Source organism: Emys orbicularis, chromosome 9 (assembly GCF_028017835.1).
Source record: "Emys orbicularis isolate rEmyOrb1 chromosome 9, rEmyOrb1.hap1, whole genome shotgun sequence".
In the NCBI taxonomy this organism is placed as follows: domain Eukaryota; kingdom Metazoa; phylum Chordata; order Testudines; family Emydidae; genus Emys; species Emys orbicularis.
This window is the reverse complement of record NC_088691.1, coordinates 89,991,931-90,011,984: the sequence shown is the minus strand read 5'-3', so window position 1 is coordinate 90,011,984 and position 20,054 is coordinate 89,991,931. Positions and strand designations below refer to the sequence as shown.

General features: G+C 42.1%; 1 protein-coding gene across 1 annotated transcript in view; it reads right to left on the bottom strand.

Moving 5' to 3' along the window:
- Positions 1–2,315: 2,315 nt before the first annotated feature.
- The window catches only part of LOC135883712 (multiple epidermal growth factor-like domains protein 6), a 276,711-nt gene continuing 258,972 nt past the window's right edge, over positions 2,316–20,054 (bottom strand). Inside the window, 8 exon segments of the mRNA XM_065410949.1 lie at positions 2,316–2,395; positions 3,398–3,526; positions 7,967–8,095; positions 9,079–9,207; positions 9,647–9,775; positions 11,144–11,272; positions 12,072–12,197; positions 14,576–14,704. Coding sequence (XP_065267021.1) covers positions 2,316–2,395; positions 3,398–3,526; positions 7,967–8,095; positions 9,079–9,207; positions 9,647–9,775; positions 11,144–11,272; positions 12,072–12,197; positions 14,576–14,704 — 980 coding nt within the window.

The window sequence follows — 20,054 nt, the reverse complement described above, 5'->3', positions numbered from 1 at the left end:
ATGGGAGTTGCTGGAAGTGGCGCGGGCCAAGGGTACTGGCCGCTGCTTCCCACAGCTCCCATTGGCCTGGAGCAGCGAACTGCGGCCAGTGGGAGCCGCGATCGGCTGAACCTGCAAACGCGGCAGGTAAACAAACCGGCCCGGCCTGCCAGGGGATTTCCCTACACAAGCGGCGTCCCAAGTTTGGGAAACACTGCTCTAGCAGTTAAAAACAGGGCATCGGATTCTCCTCTCTCACAGTTTGAGCCTGGTATAAACTCCATTCACTTTAATGGAGTTACTCCTGAATTAGACCACTGTAAGGTGAGAATCAGGGCAGTGTGTCTTTAAAAAGGAGACTTAAAATGACAGTAGCAGCTAGTCTAGGCCCACTGAGAGTTGTTTGTTTCTAGGTAACTCCAGGCCACTGCTGCTTCTGCCCTCATTTACATCAATGTAAACTGGGAATAACTCCACTCATGTCCATGGTGTGTCCATGTCTACTAAGTAGAACTGGTGTGAGATGAAAATTAGGTCCTGTGTCTTTCTGGCTCAAAGCACCGTTGGTTAATTAATTCTGTTATAGTCACAGGAATGTTTGGAATTACTTTCAATAACAGCGTAGTGATGGACAACAATAGTCATACTTTCATTATGCCTAACAAATGCCAGCCAAACCTCTAATCGCTTTCAACAGATCACAGCTGGAGTTCAAGTCCCAGGTAAGCAATAGCGACCTGTTACTGACTGGGCAGCTAATGACTATCTAGAACTGTTCAAGACCTCAGGTGAAGCTTGGGATGCTTTATCTGGACAGTGTCTGACCGCAGAAATCAGAGACTATCATAATTGCAACTATGAACCTTTTAAAAGGAAAACCATGGCCTTTTCTAGCAGTGTCGCCATTAGTTTGTCATGATGTGTGAAAGAGAGCTTAAGCAGCAACATATGGAACCTTTCGCTACATTCTGTGCCACTTTTGAGTAAGTTCCACTTTTTTACCCAGTCAGACTGAGAGGTTGCTATGAACAGGCTTATAACTTCTAACCGATCAGAACAATGGTTCAAATTGGTGCTATTAAATCTTTCATCCCATGAGGGTCAGGACACTAAAAATGTAGAACAGTGGTTCCCAAACTTGTTCCGCTGCTTGTGCAGGAAAAGCCCCTGGCGGGCCCGGGCGGTTTGTGTACTTGCCACGTCCGCAGGTTCGGCCGATCACGGCTCTCAGTGGCCGTGGTTCGCTGCTGGAAGTGGCAGCAGGCCAATGGGGGCTGCTGGAATTACTGGCCACCGCTTCCAGCAGCTCCCATTGGCCTGGAGCAGCGAACCGCGGCCACTGGGAGCCGCGATCGGCCGAACTTGCGGACGCGGCAGGTACACAAACCGGCCGGGCCCGCCAGGAGTTTCCCTGTACAAGTGGCGGAACAAGTTTGGGAACCACTGATGTAGAACATTGTATTCTTACAGTTACTTAGTCCTATATTAAAAGGATAACCTGTAAAATGGACAAAAATAGTATTAACTATATTTTCAGTAATCATGATCACTTTGTTTTACAAAGTGACCAACGGATAACATTGAACAAAGTCAGAACCATTTTAAATTCTCAGAATTTAAAGTCTTACTTCACCAAACTGGGTAGTACAAGCACATTACAATGTCTTGTTTAAAAGGAGATATAATTTATCTTAAAATCACCAATAATCAGACATCTCTGCCTGCTTCCCACACCATCCACGAAAGATATAGCTTTTTTCTGAAATGAAAAGGGGCTGTGTCTTTGAGAGCCACTGAATAGTTCAACTCTGACAAACCAGTGAAACTGAATCTACTGGATAGCGCATGAAGAAAACCCACACAGATTCTATTCTGTCCTCTTGTAGATAGACTCTTTTACATAAACCAGATCTAAGCTTGAGACCTCCGAGTTCAAATAGGTATTATCACCAGTCCCGTTGCCAGCTGGGTTTAGAAAGCCACTGGTATTTAATGTGGCTCATTGTAAATGTGTATATTACATTTTTTATCATGATAGTCTTAAAATATCAGTTTGCTAAAAATATTTCCCCCCACATGTAATTCAAACAATACGTGACAACAGCAATCTGAAAGAATATCCAGAGTGGATGAATTGAGAAGTAGGAGGTTAAGAACAAATAAATGAAACAGGTTAGAAGTTTTAAAAAATGATCCAAACTACTTATTGGCCACTGTTGTCTTCCATGAAAAAGTGTGAATATTTCAGCACAGTTCAAACTGAATTCAAGCAGTTCTTGTACCCAAGTTTAAATACTGTCTGTGCCTATAAAACAATTCATTTATTAGTCCAAGCATTATTGTCGTAGAGATCTTGAAAAAGCATTCCCTCTTTCCTGAGTTTGTTCTTCATATGAAGGAAGTTTTGGAGGGCCTCCTAGAGAATTAAGTAGAAATAGTTTGGGGGCCATATAATGCAACTGTATGAGATTTAATATAGATTACACAATAAACATTTTGATAATCCAGCCTCCATCAGCAAGCAGAGGACTAGGTGATGCTTGTTTCCTAGGTTACAGGCAGAGAGAATGGCCTCAAGAATAATGGCAAAGGCCACTTGCATTTAGATCTTTCATACCGATGGATCCTAAAGTGTTTCCCAAACTAAATGCAGAATTGTATGGTAACATTAATGAACTGTCAGCACTGCACATCAGAGGAGAGGGGTAATTTAAACTAAGGACCCTAGGAAAGAGTGCCATGGGGTTTTTAATACCCTCACAAAGCAGAGAAGAACTCTATTTTCCAAGGTCTCAGCTGCCCATCTGGCCATCAAAAGCATTTCAGCTTGGTGTCTCGTAATTAACAATAGGTAGGTACATCGTTGAACTGCGAGTGTATGGGAGATATACATTGATCATTAACTTCCTTCTTCACTTTCCTGAGGCTCTGAGTTTAACAATTTTTAGGCATGCACCGGGGCGGGAGGGGAGAGGTACAGCTGTGCAGTGGGAGGCATTTACAGTATTACGTGTGGTAGGCATTCAGCTGTGCTACCTTCCCCCTCTGCTGAGGGAAACTAGCTTTAGGTTGCATCTGGGACTTCAGTGCCCTCCCCCAACCCCGACATGCTGAATAAGTGCATCTTCCAGCTGGTCAATCCTCGCCTCCTCCTGGAATGTTCCTATCCACTTTGATGGCTGCAACAACTAGCTTCGGGACCTCTAGCAGAGTGGCTATTATGGGCAGCTTAAACATTGCAACCCCCTCCAGGTGGACTTTCGGCTGCCAGGGGCTCAGAGCCCACGTTCCATTGGCACAATCCCATGGAACCCAAACAGTAACAAATCCGGCCTTTCAATTGCATCCTTTCCCAAGATAAGCAGACACTCTTTGAAATGTTCTGTTAAGAAGAGCTACCATCTCTTTCCTATGTTACCTTCTTCACAGGTTGGCCCCATCCACTTGGCAGGACACATGCAGCTCCCATTGTGAGGATGACACTGGGATCTGTTGGCACACTGGCATCTCAGAGAGCAGCTGGGGCCGTACTGGTCTGACCTGCATTCTGGAAGGGCAAAACATTTCAGCAAATGTTTACTGCACAGATTTAAAACTGCTTAGTGTCTCTGACTCAGCTAAGCATTTTGCATAGAGAAGAGGGTCTGAAAGGAAAGGAAGAAGCAGAAAAGAGGAGAGGGGGAGAATATGGGTAAGGAGAGGAGAACAAGACTTCTTCTCAGGAACCATTAGAACCATGTGTCACAATCCATTAGAGAAGTTTGATATAAGACATAGGCCCTGAACTTGATAGAAGATGGGGAATGGTGTAGAAAACCCCTGGAAAACAGGGCAGATCAACTTTGAGCCAATATCAGAGTTTCTGGGGAAAATGTCTCTCACAGTTTGAAACTGGGGATTTTTCTCCACAAGAGATCATGAAAATTCCTGGCTTTTTCACTGGAAAAAACTGAATGGCTCAACTGAGAATCAAAATTTCATTTGTGATCTCCATTTGTGCTCTGGGTGTGATGTGGTAAAGCTTTGTTAGGGTCAGCTCTGGAATGGGAAAATATCACTAGCTATTGTTATTTGCCCATTTCAAATGGCTGAAGGTAGGGTAACCAGATAGCAAGTGTGAAAAATTAGGGCAGGGGTAGGGGGTAATAGGTGCCTATAGAAGAAAAAGCCCCAAATATCAGGACTGTCCCTATAAAATTGGGACAACTGGTCACTCTAGCTGAAGGATTTTGTTGGGTTAAAAAGCTGACCTCTCTTTTGCCTAAGGTAAATACTCATCTGTAGAAAACAAAGAAAGGAGGAGGACTGATTTATTATCCTATATGATTAATTGCCTTGGATCTTGGTACACACCTCCACTGCTCATCTATCATACTTCCTCTGTTTGTACCATGAAAACAATTAGAGACCCAGACTTGCTAAAAAATAAGAACCCCCCCCCCCACATTTTGGAGAGCCTTGCAGCCTGTGTGTGTCATCCACTACCTGGTCCTGCCTCACTGGTTCAGCCCATTCGTGGTCAGAAAGTCTTAAAGAAGTTCCCAGTATGAGAACTGTAGCAGGTATGAGAGTGGATGGTGACAAACTTATGCCCCCTGAACTAACCCACTGAAAAGGAGTTGGGGATTTCTTCAAGCAGGCTATTGTCATTTTACAGATTCTTACTGGCTTCCACAATTATTCAGTGCAATTCTTGGCTCTCTATGCATGGCACTATGTAATCTTCACATAAACCAAGACAGGCAGATTCAAACTGAAAATTATTTCATATCACCCTTTATGACCCCAAGAACCTCTCAATGCCAACTGGCAAATGGTTCACTGTTCTGTAACAGCAACTTCTATCAGGCCTGACAAACTCACTACACCACCACACTGCTTTCATAGTATTTATCCAAAAAGGGTCATGTGAGGTGCCTCATAAAAGCTTATGTCATACTGCTTCTCATAATCATTGCTACAAGTACAGATGATATTTAAGGAGTTGTACTTATGTACTGAAAATATATTTTAGATACTGTGCCGTAAGCTGGATTGACAAACAGGTTTTGCCAGGCAAAGGGTTGTATATTCACCTATTTGCCTAGGTTCTTATGTAGATTAAGCACTGAAGCCAACACAATGGAAGCCTGTTTTGGATATGGAGACAACACCAACACGTGAAGGCAATCAGGGGGGACAAAACAATGAGTTCTGGGAAATATAAGGACAAGCAAAAGGAAATCTTGTTATCCATCACTGAGGCAGCAAAAAGAACTGTGCATTTTGCATTCATTAAAGGTGGATCCCATCCATTTTGGCTGGTGATGTGGGGAGTCACTTTAGGTTAGAAAGTGCTTTAGACTAGGGATTTTAGCCTGTTTAGATTCTAAGAAGTGTGCTATACTTTTTGTTTCTGTTTCTATTATCCCTATTTAGTATCTCTTAAATCTTTATTTCTGGTAATAAACTTCTGTTTTCACTATAAGTGTATCTCAGTGCTGTGATGTTATCAAGGACCTGAGTTGTACCAGCCAAGCGTTGTCCACACTGCTCTCTTGGGGACAGCAAACTTGGTAATTTCTGTGAGTATCCAGTGATGGGCTGGATACTACAGGGAGACAAGGGTGCTGGAACTAGAAGTGCTGGGGATGCGGTAGATTTTATGCGCATCTTGCAAAATTCTATTTACCTATTCACCCCAGGCTAGTAAAACATCATTATCCTTTTTCATTATAATCTATCTCCACTGCAAGAGATGAGTAAATAGGTTTTATGCCTAGTTTTCATCACAACTTTTCAAAGCTGTTTATGCACTTAGGATACATGCCTGGAGGAAAATGTAGCAGCAGGCTGGGATAGCAGGGTGTTAAATACATTGTAAATAACAGCCCTTCCCCCAGAAAAAGAACTCATTGTAAATATAAAGAATATTTTCCCTTTCACTGCACCAACCATTATTGTAAATAAAAATGTTTCCAATTGCCGTTTCAGCTACTAACCCACGTGTGGGGGAATTCTTCACTTGGTCTCAGAAGCTTGTGTTTTTCAATTAGGAAATGTTATGAGACAGGGTCTCCTGAACACCTCTGGACCTGATTTTTATTTATGTTATACCACATTTTCATGATAACAACAAAGTGTATTTAAGACATCTGTTTGAAAGTCTGCAATGTTAATTTACCAGAAAAAAGAGGCCCCATAAAAGCCTGTTATATTCTCTCTTTTTTTTAATTAACATTTTGGCTGTTTAATGGGTGCCTTACCAGAGTTCAAATTAAAATCAGGCCTTTTATCTTTATAGCAGCTGCATAGTCACAGCTGCTCACAGTTATATCACAGATGAACGGAGCCTAATTGAAAATAAAAACGCAAATAAAACCTGCTCCATAACTGCTTTTCATGGATGGGGGTTGTGGCGAGCAGGTTTAAGAAAATAAAAATCCCTCCCTTTCTTTGCAAGAAGCAGAAACTTTGCTCACATTTTCAACGCTAAGCTTCCCCCTGGTGTTTCATTTCTGCCTAAAGTCACTGGCAAGATCTTTGGATTCATGCAGCCTTACTCACTGCATTGTGTGGTTCAACTCTCCATTCAGACCACGGGGTCTGGAGATTGATTTTTGACCACACGACAGTGCAGCAGGGGAAGCAAGTCATTTTCTTTTTTAGCTTTTGGGTTGCACCAACTTATAAGTTTCCAGCAATTATTTAACCTCTCCTTTTCATTGATAATGTGCTCCGTTTTTAACTGCTTCGTGCATTTCCCAGAACAAAAGGAACCTTGAAAAGTGGTTCTGGTGTTCAGGAAAATCATAGCTCCAACTGAGATCTTAAAATATTAGTAGTGACTCAGCATGTTTACTTTATCATTTTTTACCTTTTACCTGATTCCGCTCTCAAGTTTAATTCCATTTACTTCAGTACAGTTACTCCAGATTTCTGCCAGTGTGACTGAGATCAGAATCCGGCATGAGGATTTTAGCTGCCATCCATGCCCTCTCACAACTACCACAATTTCATTAGGACTCAGCTGTTGCAAAGAAAAAACTAGAATTTTCTCCCCCACTTTTATAATCTTGATACATAGGGCAGAATTCTACCTTTCTGAGCAAATCAGTTACCTAGCACACAGTCCAAGGGCCTGCTGTGTGCTGGGGAGTTTACATGGATCAGGACCTCTAAAAGTATGTCTACACTGGAATTAGACCCCTGTGGCTGGCCCATGCCAGATGACTTGGGCTCATGGGGCTCAGGCTAATGGGTTATTTAATTGTGGTATAGATGCTGAAGCTCAGGCTGCAGCCCAAGCTCTGGGACCCTTCCACCTCGCAGGGTACTAAAGCCCAGGCTCCAGCCCAAGCCCGAACATCTACAGCTCCTTAGCCCCAGTCAGCTCCCAAGGGCCAGCTGTGGGTTTTTAATTGCAGTGTAGTCATACCCTAACACAACTTCTGTAGCCCAGAGGCAGCAGTAGCTGCTATAGCTCCTGTGTTATTGCTCTCTGGGGACTATGGTCAGAGTTTCCACATGGGGGTGGAATCATAGATCCTTGACACTGCTTTGGCCTTGGTTTGCCAAGCTCTGCCCACAAGTCTGAGTGCAAAAGCAAGCAGAAATATCTCCAAAGTCCAGTTTGCAGCCCCCTGCAAGAGTCCTCCCTAACTCTGCACAGTTGCAGTTTGTGAGTTTCTCAATGTACCCATCAGTAGTGTGCTATTGTAAAATAGAGGAGGAATAACATTTTAGGGATGGTCCACATACAGTTTTCTACCACTATAACTATATTGGTTTAGAAATTGATACAGTTAAAAGTGGTACCACCTCCTTACAAAGGTTCTTATATTGGCATAGCTTATTCCCACAGCGAATAACTTGAATTAGCCATCCTGATAGCAATCCTGCATAACTGCACCCACACAAGGGGGTTGTACTGGTAAATTTCTAAGCCCATATAGAGGTACAAAAGTCTTGTGTAAACCAGCCCTGGAAGGGTGTTTCATGATCTTACCAATGTTGCATTTGTCTCCAGTCCTTCCAGGTGGGCAAAGGCACCTTCCAGTTACAGGTTCACATGAGGCTACTCCTTCACAGTCACACTGATGCTGACATTTGTCTCCAAATCTTCCGACATTACAGCCTAACAAAAAGAACACTTTTGTATGTGCTGTACACACCAATTGCAAGACACATGTTATTCTGGCAGACTCTTTCATGCATATCTCCTAGAGCTCATGAGCTCTAAAGTGAATCTAGTGTGAACTGCCACACTTTAATGAAAGACTTACAGATGGAAGAGCTTTAATACTTGCATGCTTTCTTTCTATGCAAGCTAAATATAATTCAACCTATTGTAGGTATTTGTAACATGCCCCAGCACTGTAGCAGTTAAGTACTTCATTTGATTTTTAATCAAATGACCATCAGAGAAATATTATGTAACTTTCAACATGAGAGGTAAGAATGCCCACTTAGTCTAGTTGATACTCTTATTTGAAATGTTAGCGGCAAACTTAAAACTAAATAGAAGCAATTTGTTTTATGAAATTAACCTGTGGAACTCATCTCATCAATGAGGCCAAGTGCTTAGCATTATTCAGAACAGGATTAGACATTTATATAGGACATAAGAATATCCAGAGATATGAGTAAACAACCCAAGAGTTTAGAGTTTCAGGGCATAATCCAAGCTCTAATAAGGGTCACGAAGAATTTTTTCCTATGGATAGATTATTCCGTAACTGCCTTCTGCAGGTTTTCTTGCGCTTTTCTCTGAAGCAGATGTTACTAACCACTATTGGAGAGAGAATAATGGCCTAGATGTGAATGCAGTATGGAAATAGCTACATTTCATTTGCTTGTTAATGATCTGAATATCTGATAGAATGTCATCGTTTTTCCTTTGGGAAACATCCTTTCAAAAATGACGAATGTTAGGGCATGACAAGTGTGGTGTGATTGTGGACAAGGTCATTGATCCAGATGTTTTTGATAGAACAATTAACAGTGAAATGGTTCATGATAAGATTCCATAGTGTCTACAAATAAATAAAAATACAGAAGCAAGAAGACAGAACACATACGGTGCCCAGGCCCAAATTACATAAAAAAGTTTACCCACACCTTTTTCACACTGGACACCTTCATAACCTGCAGGACAAATGCACTGTCCAGTCACCGGATTGCAAGTAGCTCCATTTTTACAATCACAAGAGTGAATGCAGTTTAGACCATAAAATCCAGCAGGGCAGGCTGGGAAATGAAAGATTACAAATGTTATTTTGGCAACGGGACAAAAGTAGATGCAGAAAAAGAATACACCATCTTGTAAGTCTGAGAGTTTCCCACTATGTCTGCAAGAAGAGAGTTAACAATAATAATTATTACATGGGCCCCACTCATTCTGCAAGGGACTTGAGCATGTGTGTGGCTTTAAACTTGTGAGTAGTCCCATTGACTTCAATGAGATTACGTGCTTGAAATTATGCACATTCTTAAGTAGCTGAATCAGGACCACAAAGAGAGACATTTTTTAACTGAAACACCAAAAACTGCATATGACTGCTCTGAGTACATGTATAAATTTATTGCTGGAATATAGAACTACTCTGTCCCTTGCATTAGGATCCACTAACACGAACCCCTGATGCAAAGTTGAGGCCTTCTTTCTCTGAGAGGGTTGTCTACTTACTGTGCTCACAAGAGTGACCGTAGTAACCTTCTGGACATTGGCAGCAACCAGTAAACCTGTCACAAGATCCATTGTTCTGACAAGAGCAGTTAAAGTGGCAGTCAGAACCATATTTACCTGGGGCACATTCTGTTAATAGAAAGAACAAAACGTTTTATTTATCCACACTTCACACTGGAAAGACACGTAAGGAAATAATACTAGTCAGAAAAGATTTTATAGAGCTGAGACTATTTGTTGTGAATTTCCTCCTCACCGGTGTGAAATTTATCTGCTTTTTGGGTTCGCTAAATTTCCGCATAACTGGGAACAACTTAACAAATTTGTGAGAGAAATATTTTTCACTATCTGGATGTTTATACAATACTGAAAAGCCACTTTCTTTCCACAATTCCCATTTGTGAATTTATCTTTCTGTATGGTTTATGCTGACAGAAAGTATAATTGCATGTTCTCAGAATACACATCAAATGGCATCATCTCAGTATTTTTTGTACCTACATCAATATTTTCTTACCGTTAAATGTAAAGCATAAAATAAAGTACGTTTTCTCAGTTTATGTTGTAGCATATATGGATGTCATTAATTATTAAGTAATTTCTAATGGAAATGGAAAGAACTGTTTCACACGCTTGCATAATTAGGTATCTACCATAGCGAACTAAAACACTTCACAAATTGTTGATAGCAAAAGTGATCATGTATCAATATCATCAACCTTCTTGCAGAAGTGTACCTCCTCCATTGCCATGACGTTCTAGAGTTTCTGGAGCAAGTCACAATAAGTAGGTATATATGGAAACTCCTTGCTTCCATTTCTCATCAAATCCATATCTAGCTGCCATTGCTATGGGTATGCACAAATCAGCATGACTATCCAATTCAGAGGTCTGTGGGTGGGGGCATCTACTAAACAAGATTTTCTATCTTAGGTAGCTCTCATCACCGTAGTATCTAAATCACTGGAGTAAGCTGCACGGAGGGTTATCTCTGGAAAAATATGTAAATATACTTGGATAGCTGATGTAAGTTGGCCTAAGTCCCTCAAAGTCAGGAAGCTACACTGATTTACACAAGCTGAGGATCTGGCCCAATGTTTGTTCAACTGCGTTAGGGACATAAAAGTCCACAACAATGATGTATGTACCTGCTAAGTCACTACGATTAATCGGAACCTGCTCTCACTATCTGAGGATTGGTTCATTCCTGCTAGTGCAGCCTGCAGGGTTTTTTCATACCTAGATTTGGAGAGCTCACTAACACACAGCTCACAATTCAATTTCCTATAGAGTAGTTTAGTTGTTAGGATCAAAACATCAGGCTGCTAGTGATCCTGGCAAATTACTGAGAAGGCCCATCTAATAATAGAACTCATAGTCTTACTTCCAAAAGTGTTGCATACATTACTGGACAATGCCAGTGGCAGTACATTATAAAAACTGATACTGCTGCTGACCTCTTCTTTGTTGAGTCAAAAGAGAGAAAGAAGATACTACCTTTCTCACAATAACTTCCTGTCCAGCCAAGTCCACAGGAACAAGATCCATTCACAGGGTCACAGATACCACCATTCTTACAGATACACATTAGTTGGCAACTGGGGCCGTAGCTTCCCTGGGGACACACTACAGCAAATTAAAGTTGTTAAAAAAATTAGCCTCAAAGATGAATGCAACAGAAGGAAACGATGAATGCAGAAGGTTCTCTTTACCGTACATTACACATACTTGGTGTAATAGGGCACTTTGGCCTTTGGAGATATGTGAACACCTCTGCCCTGTGCTGTGCTTACCCTCTTCTCCACTGTCCTGTCCCTCCCTTCACTTTTCTTTCCATTTAACGTATCCCCTCCTAACTAACCATCCCCTTGCCCCAAAAGAATTATTGTAGAATGAACATGACATTAGCTGCCATTGCAGTCTTCATTCTTGTGTGTTCACCCCATCCCCCACCCGGTTTCTGCCCGTGTCTGTCTTGTCTATTTATATTATACACTCTTTGGGGCAGGGACTGTCCATTACTCTGTACAGTGCCTAACAAAATGGGGCCTCTTTCTTGGTTCGTCCTTAGTCATTACCATAATAAACATGATTATTAGACGAGATGCTGAGGGTAGCGCGACTTTGAGTTGCTTTGAGTTATTTTCAATATTTCTATGTTAATACAGAACAAAGAGCAAAGAAACTGGAGCTGCACAGTTTGGAGCAGCTGTAGACTCAGCCCACCAGCTTACACTGGGTTACATTTAAAACATCACTTTGCTCCAGAGAGATAAGGAAATACAGCGATTGCTAACAGAATGAATTCCTAGGGGCATAAACAATGGCAATTTATTTACATTTGTGGGGCTGAGATATTTCTTTTTCTGGCTGTTGCAAGTAAGTGTCTAGATTGACGGGGTCCCCTTGGATCTCGTTCTTTTACCTTGCTGACAACTGGGTCCAATTTGGCCAGGTGGACAGTAGCACTTGCCAGTCTCTGGGTCACACTGCCCTTTACCACAGGAGCACAGCAGGATGCAGTCCTTCCCATAGCGGCTTACAGGACAAACTAGAGGAAACATGAACTTTTCTCATTAAACATGCCAGCTGTCCAGAGCCGTGTTTCTTTTTTTAACGCAAGGCCCTTCCTTTTAATCAAGTAGACTCCTCTGAGCTGCATTCCGCTTGGTTTTGAATCTGAAGAAATCACTTTTACAAAAAGAAAAGTGTACAAGTAATTGCTTACTTCTTTCCTCTGAAATTTTACTTGACAGTAGGAATCTTCTACCAAACATTACTGTGAAAACGATGAAGCTTCCTGATGAAAATGGAACCGAGCTCCACTAGAGTATTAAACGGTGGTCCCGTTTTCAAGTAAAGATTTCCTCATTCCCATAACACTGATGTTTCCTTTATTGATCAGCAACAGTTTAGATGATCAAAAATACAGTGAAGTGTTAAGTTTTGTAAAAAAGTTATAGTGAACTGCAAAAAGTAATTGAAAAAGCTAACAAGACAGTAATTTTTGATTAGCATTAGAGCCATAAATTATGAATGGTAAACTAGATTGCTACTGTTAGATGGGATTTTCTGAAGACATAATTACCTTCTAGTTACTCAGCTGTTATGAGGGTGCCAGTGCAAAACTTCAAGGGCCAGAATGTGAAGCTCTTTCTCATCCACATGAGTATTTAGTCACATGAGTAAGCTCACTGGCTTCAAACAAACTTTTTCTATAAGTGCTCATCCACATGAAGCCTGAGAAAACCTACTTCAATACAGGGGGGGAAACCCACCATCTGCACACCCTTAGTTGTCATCTACCACCCCACACTGGAACTCATACTTGATGGGGACCCCATCCTGAAGACATCTTTCCCCAACCCCCTCTTCTGGCCTTTCAACGACCCTCCAGTCTCATCAAGCTCATCATCAGAAGTAAGCTCCTCACAGACCAGGCCACACCAACTCAAAGTGGCACTAGTCCCTCCCAGAAAAACAGATTCTAAACCTCCAAACATCTCTATTGCTACAGTGATAAATACCCTCCACAACCTTTCAAGATCCAGGGGTCTACACATGCTTATCACAACATGTGGTATACCTCATCCAGAACATCTAATGCCCCAAGAACAGCTATGTGGGTGAAACCAGACAATGACTATACTCTCGAATGAACTCACACAGAAGAATGATAAAAGACTAAAAAAAACCATCCCTATCCTACGTGGGTGAGTACCTCAAAAAGCAGATTTGGGGCAAAAAAGGAGGAGTCTGAGCTCCTCTCCCATTTTGATCTTGCTCAAGAAGTGACTGGACACAGAGGCTGCAACCCTGGGACAATCGTGCCTGCTTCACACACTCATAAGGAAGAGAAAATGCATTGAAAGAGAATTTTTCACAAAGCTGGAATCTTGATTTGCTATTGAGTGAAGGGTTGGTCAGGATCTGCCTGTTGTTTATATACTAATAAACTACTATTATCTTCACTATTTTCAATTAATGCTTATTTTGCTCTCTTGGCAGTATATATTCGATCATAAGCCGGTTCGTTTATAAGCTGACCCCCCCAAGATGGATAAGTAAAAATGGAAAATTTTTATAACCCGTTCATAAGCTGACCCTATAATTCAGGGGTCAGCAAACTTTGATTCCCAGGCCATCAGAATAAGCCGCTGGTGGGCCGAGATGGTTTGTTTACCTCGAGCGTCCGCATGCATGGAGGTAAACCTAAGAAAACAAAGTGTCCCAGCGCGCCAGCTGCTTACCCTGACGGGCTGGGACAGCAACTGGTGGAGAAATTTTTTTGGGGGGAGAAGCTGGGAGTCAGGGGAATAACCCCTGTGACCACCCTCCACATGATCCCATCCCTAGCCCAGGACTCCCACACTCTCCCCATACCATCCCTTCGGGACCCCCACACTCTCCCTATCCTATCCTATCCCTTCCCACCTTAGCTGGGGAGGGCCAGGGGAGGATGTCTCTGACCTGGCTGGAGCTGCTCCGGCAGGGTGGGCAGCGTGGCAGCAGCCTGCTCCGGTGGGCCAGACCGGGCAGCACCGCCGCAGCATGTTCCAGCGGGTTGGGCTGGGTGGCACAGCCGCAGCGTGCTCCGGCGGCGTGGCCACAGCCTGCTCTGGGGGGCGGGGCTGAGCGGCACGGCTGCAGCCTGCCAGCCCGGGAGCTGCAGCTGCTTCGGAGGCTGGGGGGAGAGCAGCGTGGCCAGAAGCGGAGAGACTCTGGCCCCGCCTCTTCCCTTCTGGCTGTGCTGCCTCTCCTTGCTCCCTCTGTTGGGGGGAGGGGCTGGGTCCCACCTCTCCCTCTCTATACCCGTTCATAAGCCGACCCCCTTCTCTGGTGCTTCCCTTTTTTACTAAAAAAATTCGGCTTATGAATGAGTATATATGGTAGATTTAAATTACCCCTTTGATTTTAGTGAACTCTTACTTTTACTACAGTCAGCGCCAATGAAGCCAGGAGGACAATCACAGGTTCCTGTCACAATATCACAGTGGCCTCCATTAAAGCATTTACATGCCTTTTGGCAGTATGGACCATAGGTACCTTGTGGACATTCTGTTTTAAAACAGGAAAAAAAGCAATTAGGAAATACTACTTGTGTGACCATACAGTTTCATAGCAAGCTCACTTTGTTACCTTAAACCTAAATTTTGTTTTCAATCTCTATTTCTAGTCTAATTATTTGTTCTTATAAAACACCAATCCTAGCATGCAGGCATTTTTTTTAATTTAAGCAGCAGAAAGTGACTCTAACCTATGTTGGTTTTCTCCAAACTGCATTTTTCACTGTACTGTGAGCTGTAATCCTGGCCTGTGAATGGAAGACTGTGCAAGTGTTTCAGAGAAGAGGACATGGGGGACTTCCATAGACTCACGAGTTACACATACAAATGCAAAACTGGGAATTCTTTTTCTTAAAGGGAGACCTTATCCTATAATAACCCAAATGAAGTGGCCTTGGCTGGAGTACCAGAGCCATCCATATATAAGGATAAGCTGTCCATGAATAATTTGTCTGATGTAGCTATAAATAGGCTTTTCAGGTGGCATTGTATACATATACCTTGCTTCAGATTTCTTCTTTTTGAAGAGCAGTTTATTATGGACAATCCTAAGCAGATATCCATTCTCTCCAAATTTGCATTTATCTAGACAGATATTGACATTTCATGTTTCCCCATTTCCCTGATACATTCAATGGTAATAGACAAAGCCATATCCCCAAAACACAGCTGGTTCTTGTACCCTATTTCAAGGCTCCAGTGCTAAAGCCTGATTCTGATCTCATTTACCCCACTGTCAATCAGGAGGAACCCCTGTGAAATTACACTCATATAAAACGTGTGGGGGAGAATCAAGAATCTAATGTTTATTGACACATCAGTGAATTAAATAAATTTTCCTAATGTTCAGGGCTGGACTAAGGCAACCCAGCACTCTAGGCACACCATGATAATGGGGCCCCACACTGGTCCCAATGCACCACTTGGAGAGAATCAGAGGAAGTGGCATGGAATCCCCTTTTCCTTGCCAGGTACAGTAGCTAGCCCCCCCCCACACACACCCCTTGCGAGCTGCAGAGACAGCTATGTGATGCCCTCTGCCCCTGGATAGAGAGGTGGAAGCAAGGGTGTATCACTTGGGTGGGAGGGCTGGGCCCACTGCACTCTTCCCCCGCCACATCCATGGAGTTCTCTGCAGGGGTGGTGTTGGCAGGCCCCTTCAGAGCAGTGGGTCTTGGGAGTTAATATCCCATTGAGATGCATGGAGCAATTCACCCCTCTCAAAGCTGTTTCGGGCTGTCTGCAGGCTCAGGCATCAGATACACTCAGGTCATGTTTTCAAACTTTTCTCCACAACTGTGAAGACTAGAAACTTACTTAGGTGAAAGCTCAGATTCTGCTGTAATCGCACAATTCTAGGAGCTAAGCCCAGCTGCTAGCAACAGCCCTCTGGTGCTCGTTCCTTACACCAGTTCTGAAACTGTTGGCCTCTGCAGGTGCAGTGTGTGCCCTCTTTTCCCCAGTGTATGGTAGCAATTTCTAGATCATCAGAAGTGTGAGCGCCTTTCTATGTCAGTTGTGCTCAGGATGGCAGTACAGCCCTTTATAAGGCAAACCATTTACCAAGACAATTCACACTGACACTCATTGCTGGAAATGACATTCACTTTCTCCCACTGAAGAAAAGGAAAGCCTGTGGCCATATCGGAAATCCCCACCGGAGTATATATGTGGCCAATTTCTAGCAACATGTCTCTGCATACTTTGTACTTTAGGAATTTATGAATGTTAATAATTCACTCTCTTTCTTCAGTGTATAAAATCATGATTTGTGTGGATGGAGAAGAAATCCTTGTCTCCTCTGAACTGTTCTATACAGCATCTCAGAACAGAGCGAATGCAATTGGGATGTCTTTTAAAAATAACATTGGCCACTGCCCAAGGATACCAGATTAACTGTACTAAATGGACATATGTATTTACAGAATATAGATACTCTTTTGTTCCATGGGTTCTTTTTTACTAAATACATTGACATCACTTCCCCCTATCCACTGGAAGACCAAATCTGAGAGTTAAATCAACATCTCTCCCTACTTGGGTATGATAACACAAACCCACACACATGCTGCAGATTTTACAGAATAAATTTTGTAACTTCATGTACACAGTGAAATGTAAATTCCTGGTGTCAGAGAGAGATCCCTATAATGTTCTTTTAATAGCCACTAAGAAACAGTGTCAAGAAGACATCCTCAGTATGATGATTTCATTTAGCCTCTTTTTCAGTGAGTTTCTTTTTAACCTTCCCTACTTCCTTTTGGTCTTTATTTGGCTTTTTTCCTTTTTATTCTGCTTCACTCACCCAACTACATTTTTTTTTCTCTCTGGCAGAGGTTTCAGAATTGTTTCCCAGTTCAGGCTGACAAGGTTTCTTCCATGACTGGAAGTGGTTCCAGTAATACATGTAATTCTTCCCTTCCCAATTTACTTATCCTTTTAACTTCTTATTTATTTCAGTTCAACAGGGAGCAACATAAGCAGTGCAAACACATCTGCTTCAACATTCAACATAATTATCAACAAGTTGTTCTCATCTGTTACTACTTTCCAGGAGGCTTATATGCAGACAGCCAGGGCAATTTACACAGAATCCTGACATTTAAGTAGGCTATGAATCCACAAAGAAGTTTAGTTTATAACCACCAGTTATCTAATAAAGACATTTTCTAATTTAACAGTTTCCTGTACATCAGAGTTATGCTTTTCTGAGAACTGCAAGAACAGCAGCCAGATTTCTAAATCATTTCCTGATCGATTCCTTCTGGCTTGGGTTAGTTTTGCCATGAGCTAAATTCTTTATTCTAATCCTAAATCCCGAGTTAATCCAGAATTCATGTTCCTAGATTATTTTGTACCAACAGTATATTCTAGGGCTTTCCTTACCAATATTAATTGCATCTTTTGAGGATGTCTACGTTGCATCTGAGAGTTAGCATCTCAGCCTGAGCCCACTGACTTGTGCTAACAGGCCTTACACTAGCTGTGTAGATGTTGTGGGTCGGGCTGGAACTCAGGGTCTCAAGCCTGGGGCCCAAACTGTAACAACTACACAGCTACTTTTAGTGTGCTTGCACGAGCCCCACTGACACAACTCTGTGGACCCGAGCTGGGTGGCTTGTTTCCAGACGCAGTACAGACATATCCTTGAAGTGTCCCATTACCTACAGCTTTAAGGTTGGTCATTAGTAGTTGGAGCTGATGAAGTTGGTCTTCCCGGCTGAAAGTTCACCAGGCTCAAATACATCTGTAAACAACACAGAGTGGTAGTGTGTTTTTTCTATCCACTAGAGCCATTTGTTTTTTTCTAATTTTACCACATTCAGGCAGATTTGCCCATCCACAGAGTTATGGCTAACGGATGGGATTCATATTGCTAGTTTATTTGCTTCCTCTGTACCTTGACAAAAGACTATTTCAATTCTCTACTCCAAACTTAAGAACATAGAAGTCCAATTGCTCTTGGCTGCTGGAACCTCAGTTTCCCAGCCAGCTACACCTTTTATGGATATTTTCTTGAACCTTTTTTCACAGTATTATAAGTATAGCAGTTGTTGCCAGAAACTGTTTCCAGCAGTCTCCAACCACATGTTGACTGGACTAAGGCCAACTCGACTTCTTTGGGAGCGGCTTCCTACACTGAGCCCAGTTTCAGTAGCATACTGAAAGCTTCTTCAGCATGGGATAGAATAGGCCTGATTCTCTTCTCAGCTACCCCAGTTTGAAGCAGGAGTATTTCTACCAAAGTAATGGTGCTATCCCCATGCAAAGATGGTATTAGATCAGAATCAGGCCCTAGTTCTCTTGCAGCATTGATCCCCACAACTAAACATACACTAGCTTTAAAATAATCTGGTTATACTCCTACAAATTCACCAATTTGCCACTGATTGGTGAAAGCTACTGAGCAAGGGTATAAAACAGAAGCAAAATTGAGATGCAATACAGTCATTTTTTCTGTAGGAATCCATATATCCCAGTGATCCTCTTATTTCTCTAGGCAGAAAATTAAACAAAACAAGATCTATTCATTGAAAATCTGCTCTGCAAGATATTGTGCAACTTCAGTTCCTATGAGGGCACTCAGCACCAGAAAGGCACAAGCCTTATACACTTTGGATGAAGTCCTGGGCGTACTGAAGTCAATGCCAAAGCTCTCATCAACTTCAGCGAGGCCAGGATTTTACCCTGTAACTTCTTCCCTTAAATCATGGCAATGGTGCAACTTTTATTGCCCTAATTTTTTTATTCCAAGGCCTGGTCCAGAGGTTCTTACTCAATTTTTACTCTGGGAAGCTCCACTGAAATTAATGGGAGTTTGCCTATGTTTAGTCCTTGTGCATCTATATAATGACTAATAAAAGCTAAGATACTATGATCTTGCGTATCATGCTATATATCAATATATTTAAAAAGACACAGGCGAGTAACTAAGGCCCAAAATGTTACTTTATCTGAACATTTATTAATCTGCTGGGAGATGTACTTCAGATTTCAAGGGCCTGAGTCTGATCTCATTTACACTGGTTTGAATCAGAAGACAGTGGAGTTACACTGGTGTACAACTGATGTAAATAGGGGGAGAATCAGACACAGCATTTCAATTTCTTTTTAAATATAACCCGTGATAACATTATGATAGTATGAGCTCCCCATGTCTGTTTCTACTCTAGTAGCGAAGCACAGTGTTTAACTGTTCCTGGACTTGCACACATGGCTGCTGACATCAGCATTGAAACTGCTGCCAAAAAGGGAAGCAAACCAAAAGGAGCCATGCAGGATTCCGAAGAAACAGAGAGAAAGGGAAAAAAAAGTTTTCCAAAGAGAGAAAGACCTGAGCTTGAAGAGTGAAGATGCTTTATTTTCCTTTTTATAAGAGGACATTACACACCATGAAGAATAAAAACAAAATTAAAGCTGTAACTAAAAAGTGATTAACTGTCTCCTTTTTAGTCACTTCAGTGCATGTTTCCCATCAGTCATCACATTCCTCCACAAGCTACTTTACTGTTGTCTAAAATATCAGTCTGAGACATGTGGGTCTGAGAATATATTTTTTTTATGATGGAATGCTCAGCGAATTGGCATTTTGTCTTTTAAACTAGTCACCCTTTTCCAATCCATAACAATCTGTTTAATTTGATTGTTCCTCAGAAGGCTGTGCAACTTAACTGACTTTATGAATCACTTTAGATTTATTGCCAATTGCAGCCTGTTTTATAATAACCATTTGTCCTCAGTTTAGCACTCAGAGCTTTCGGGAAGCACTCTGGCTTTGGTATTTTGAGAGGCGAGAGCTACACAATACACATGTGTTGCTGCGGGTTAGAGGTGGATGTGTG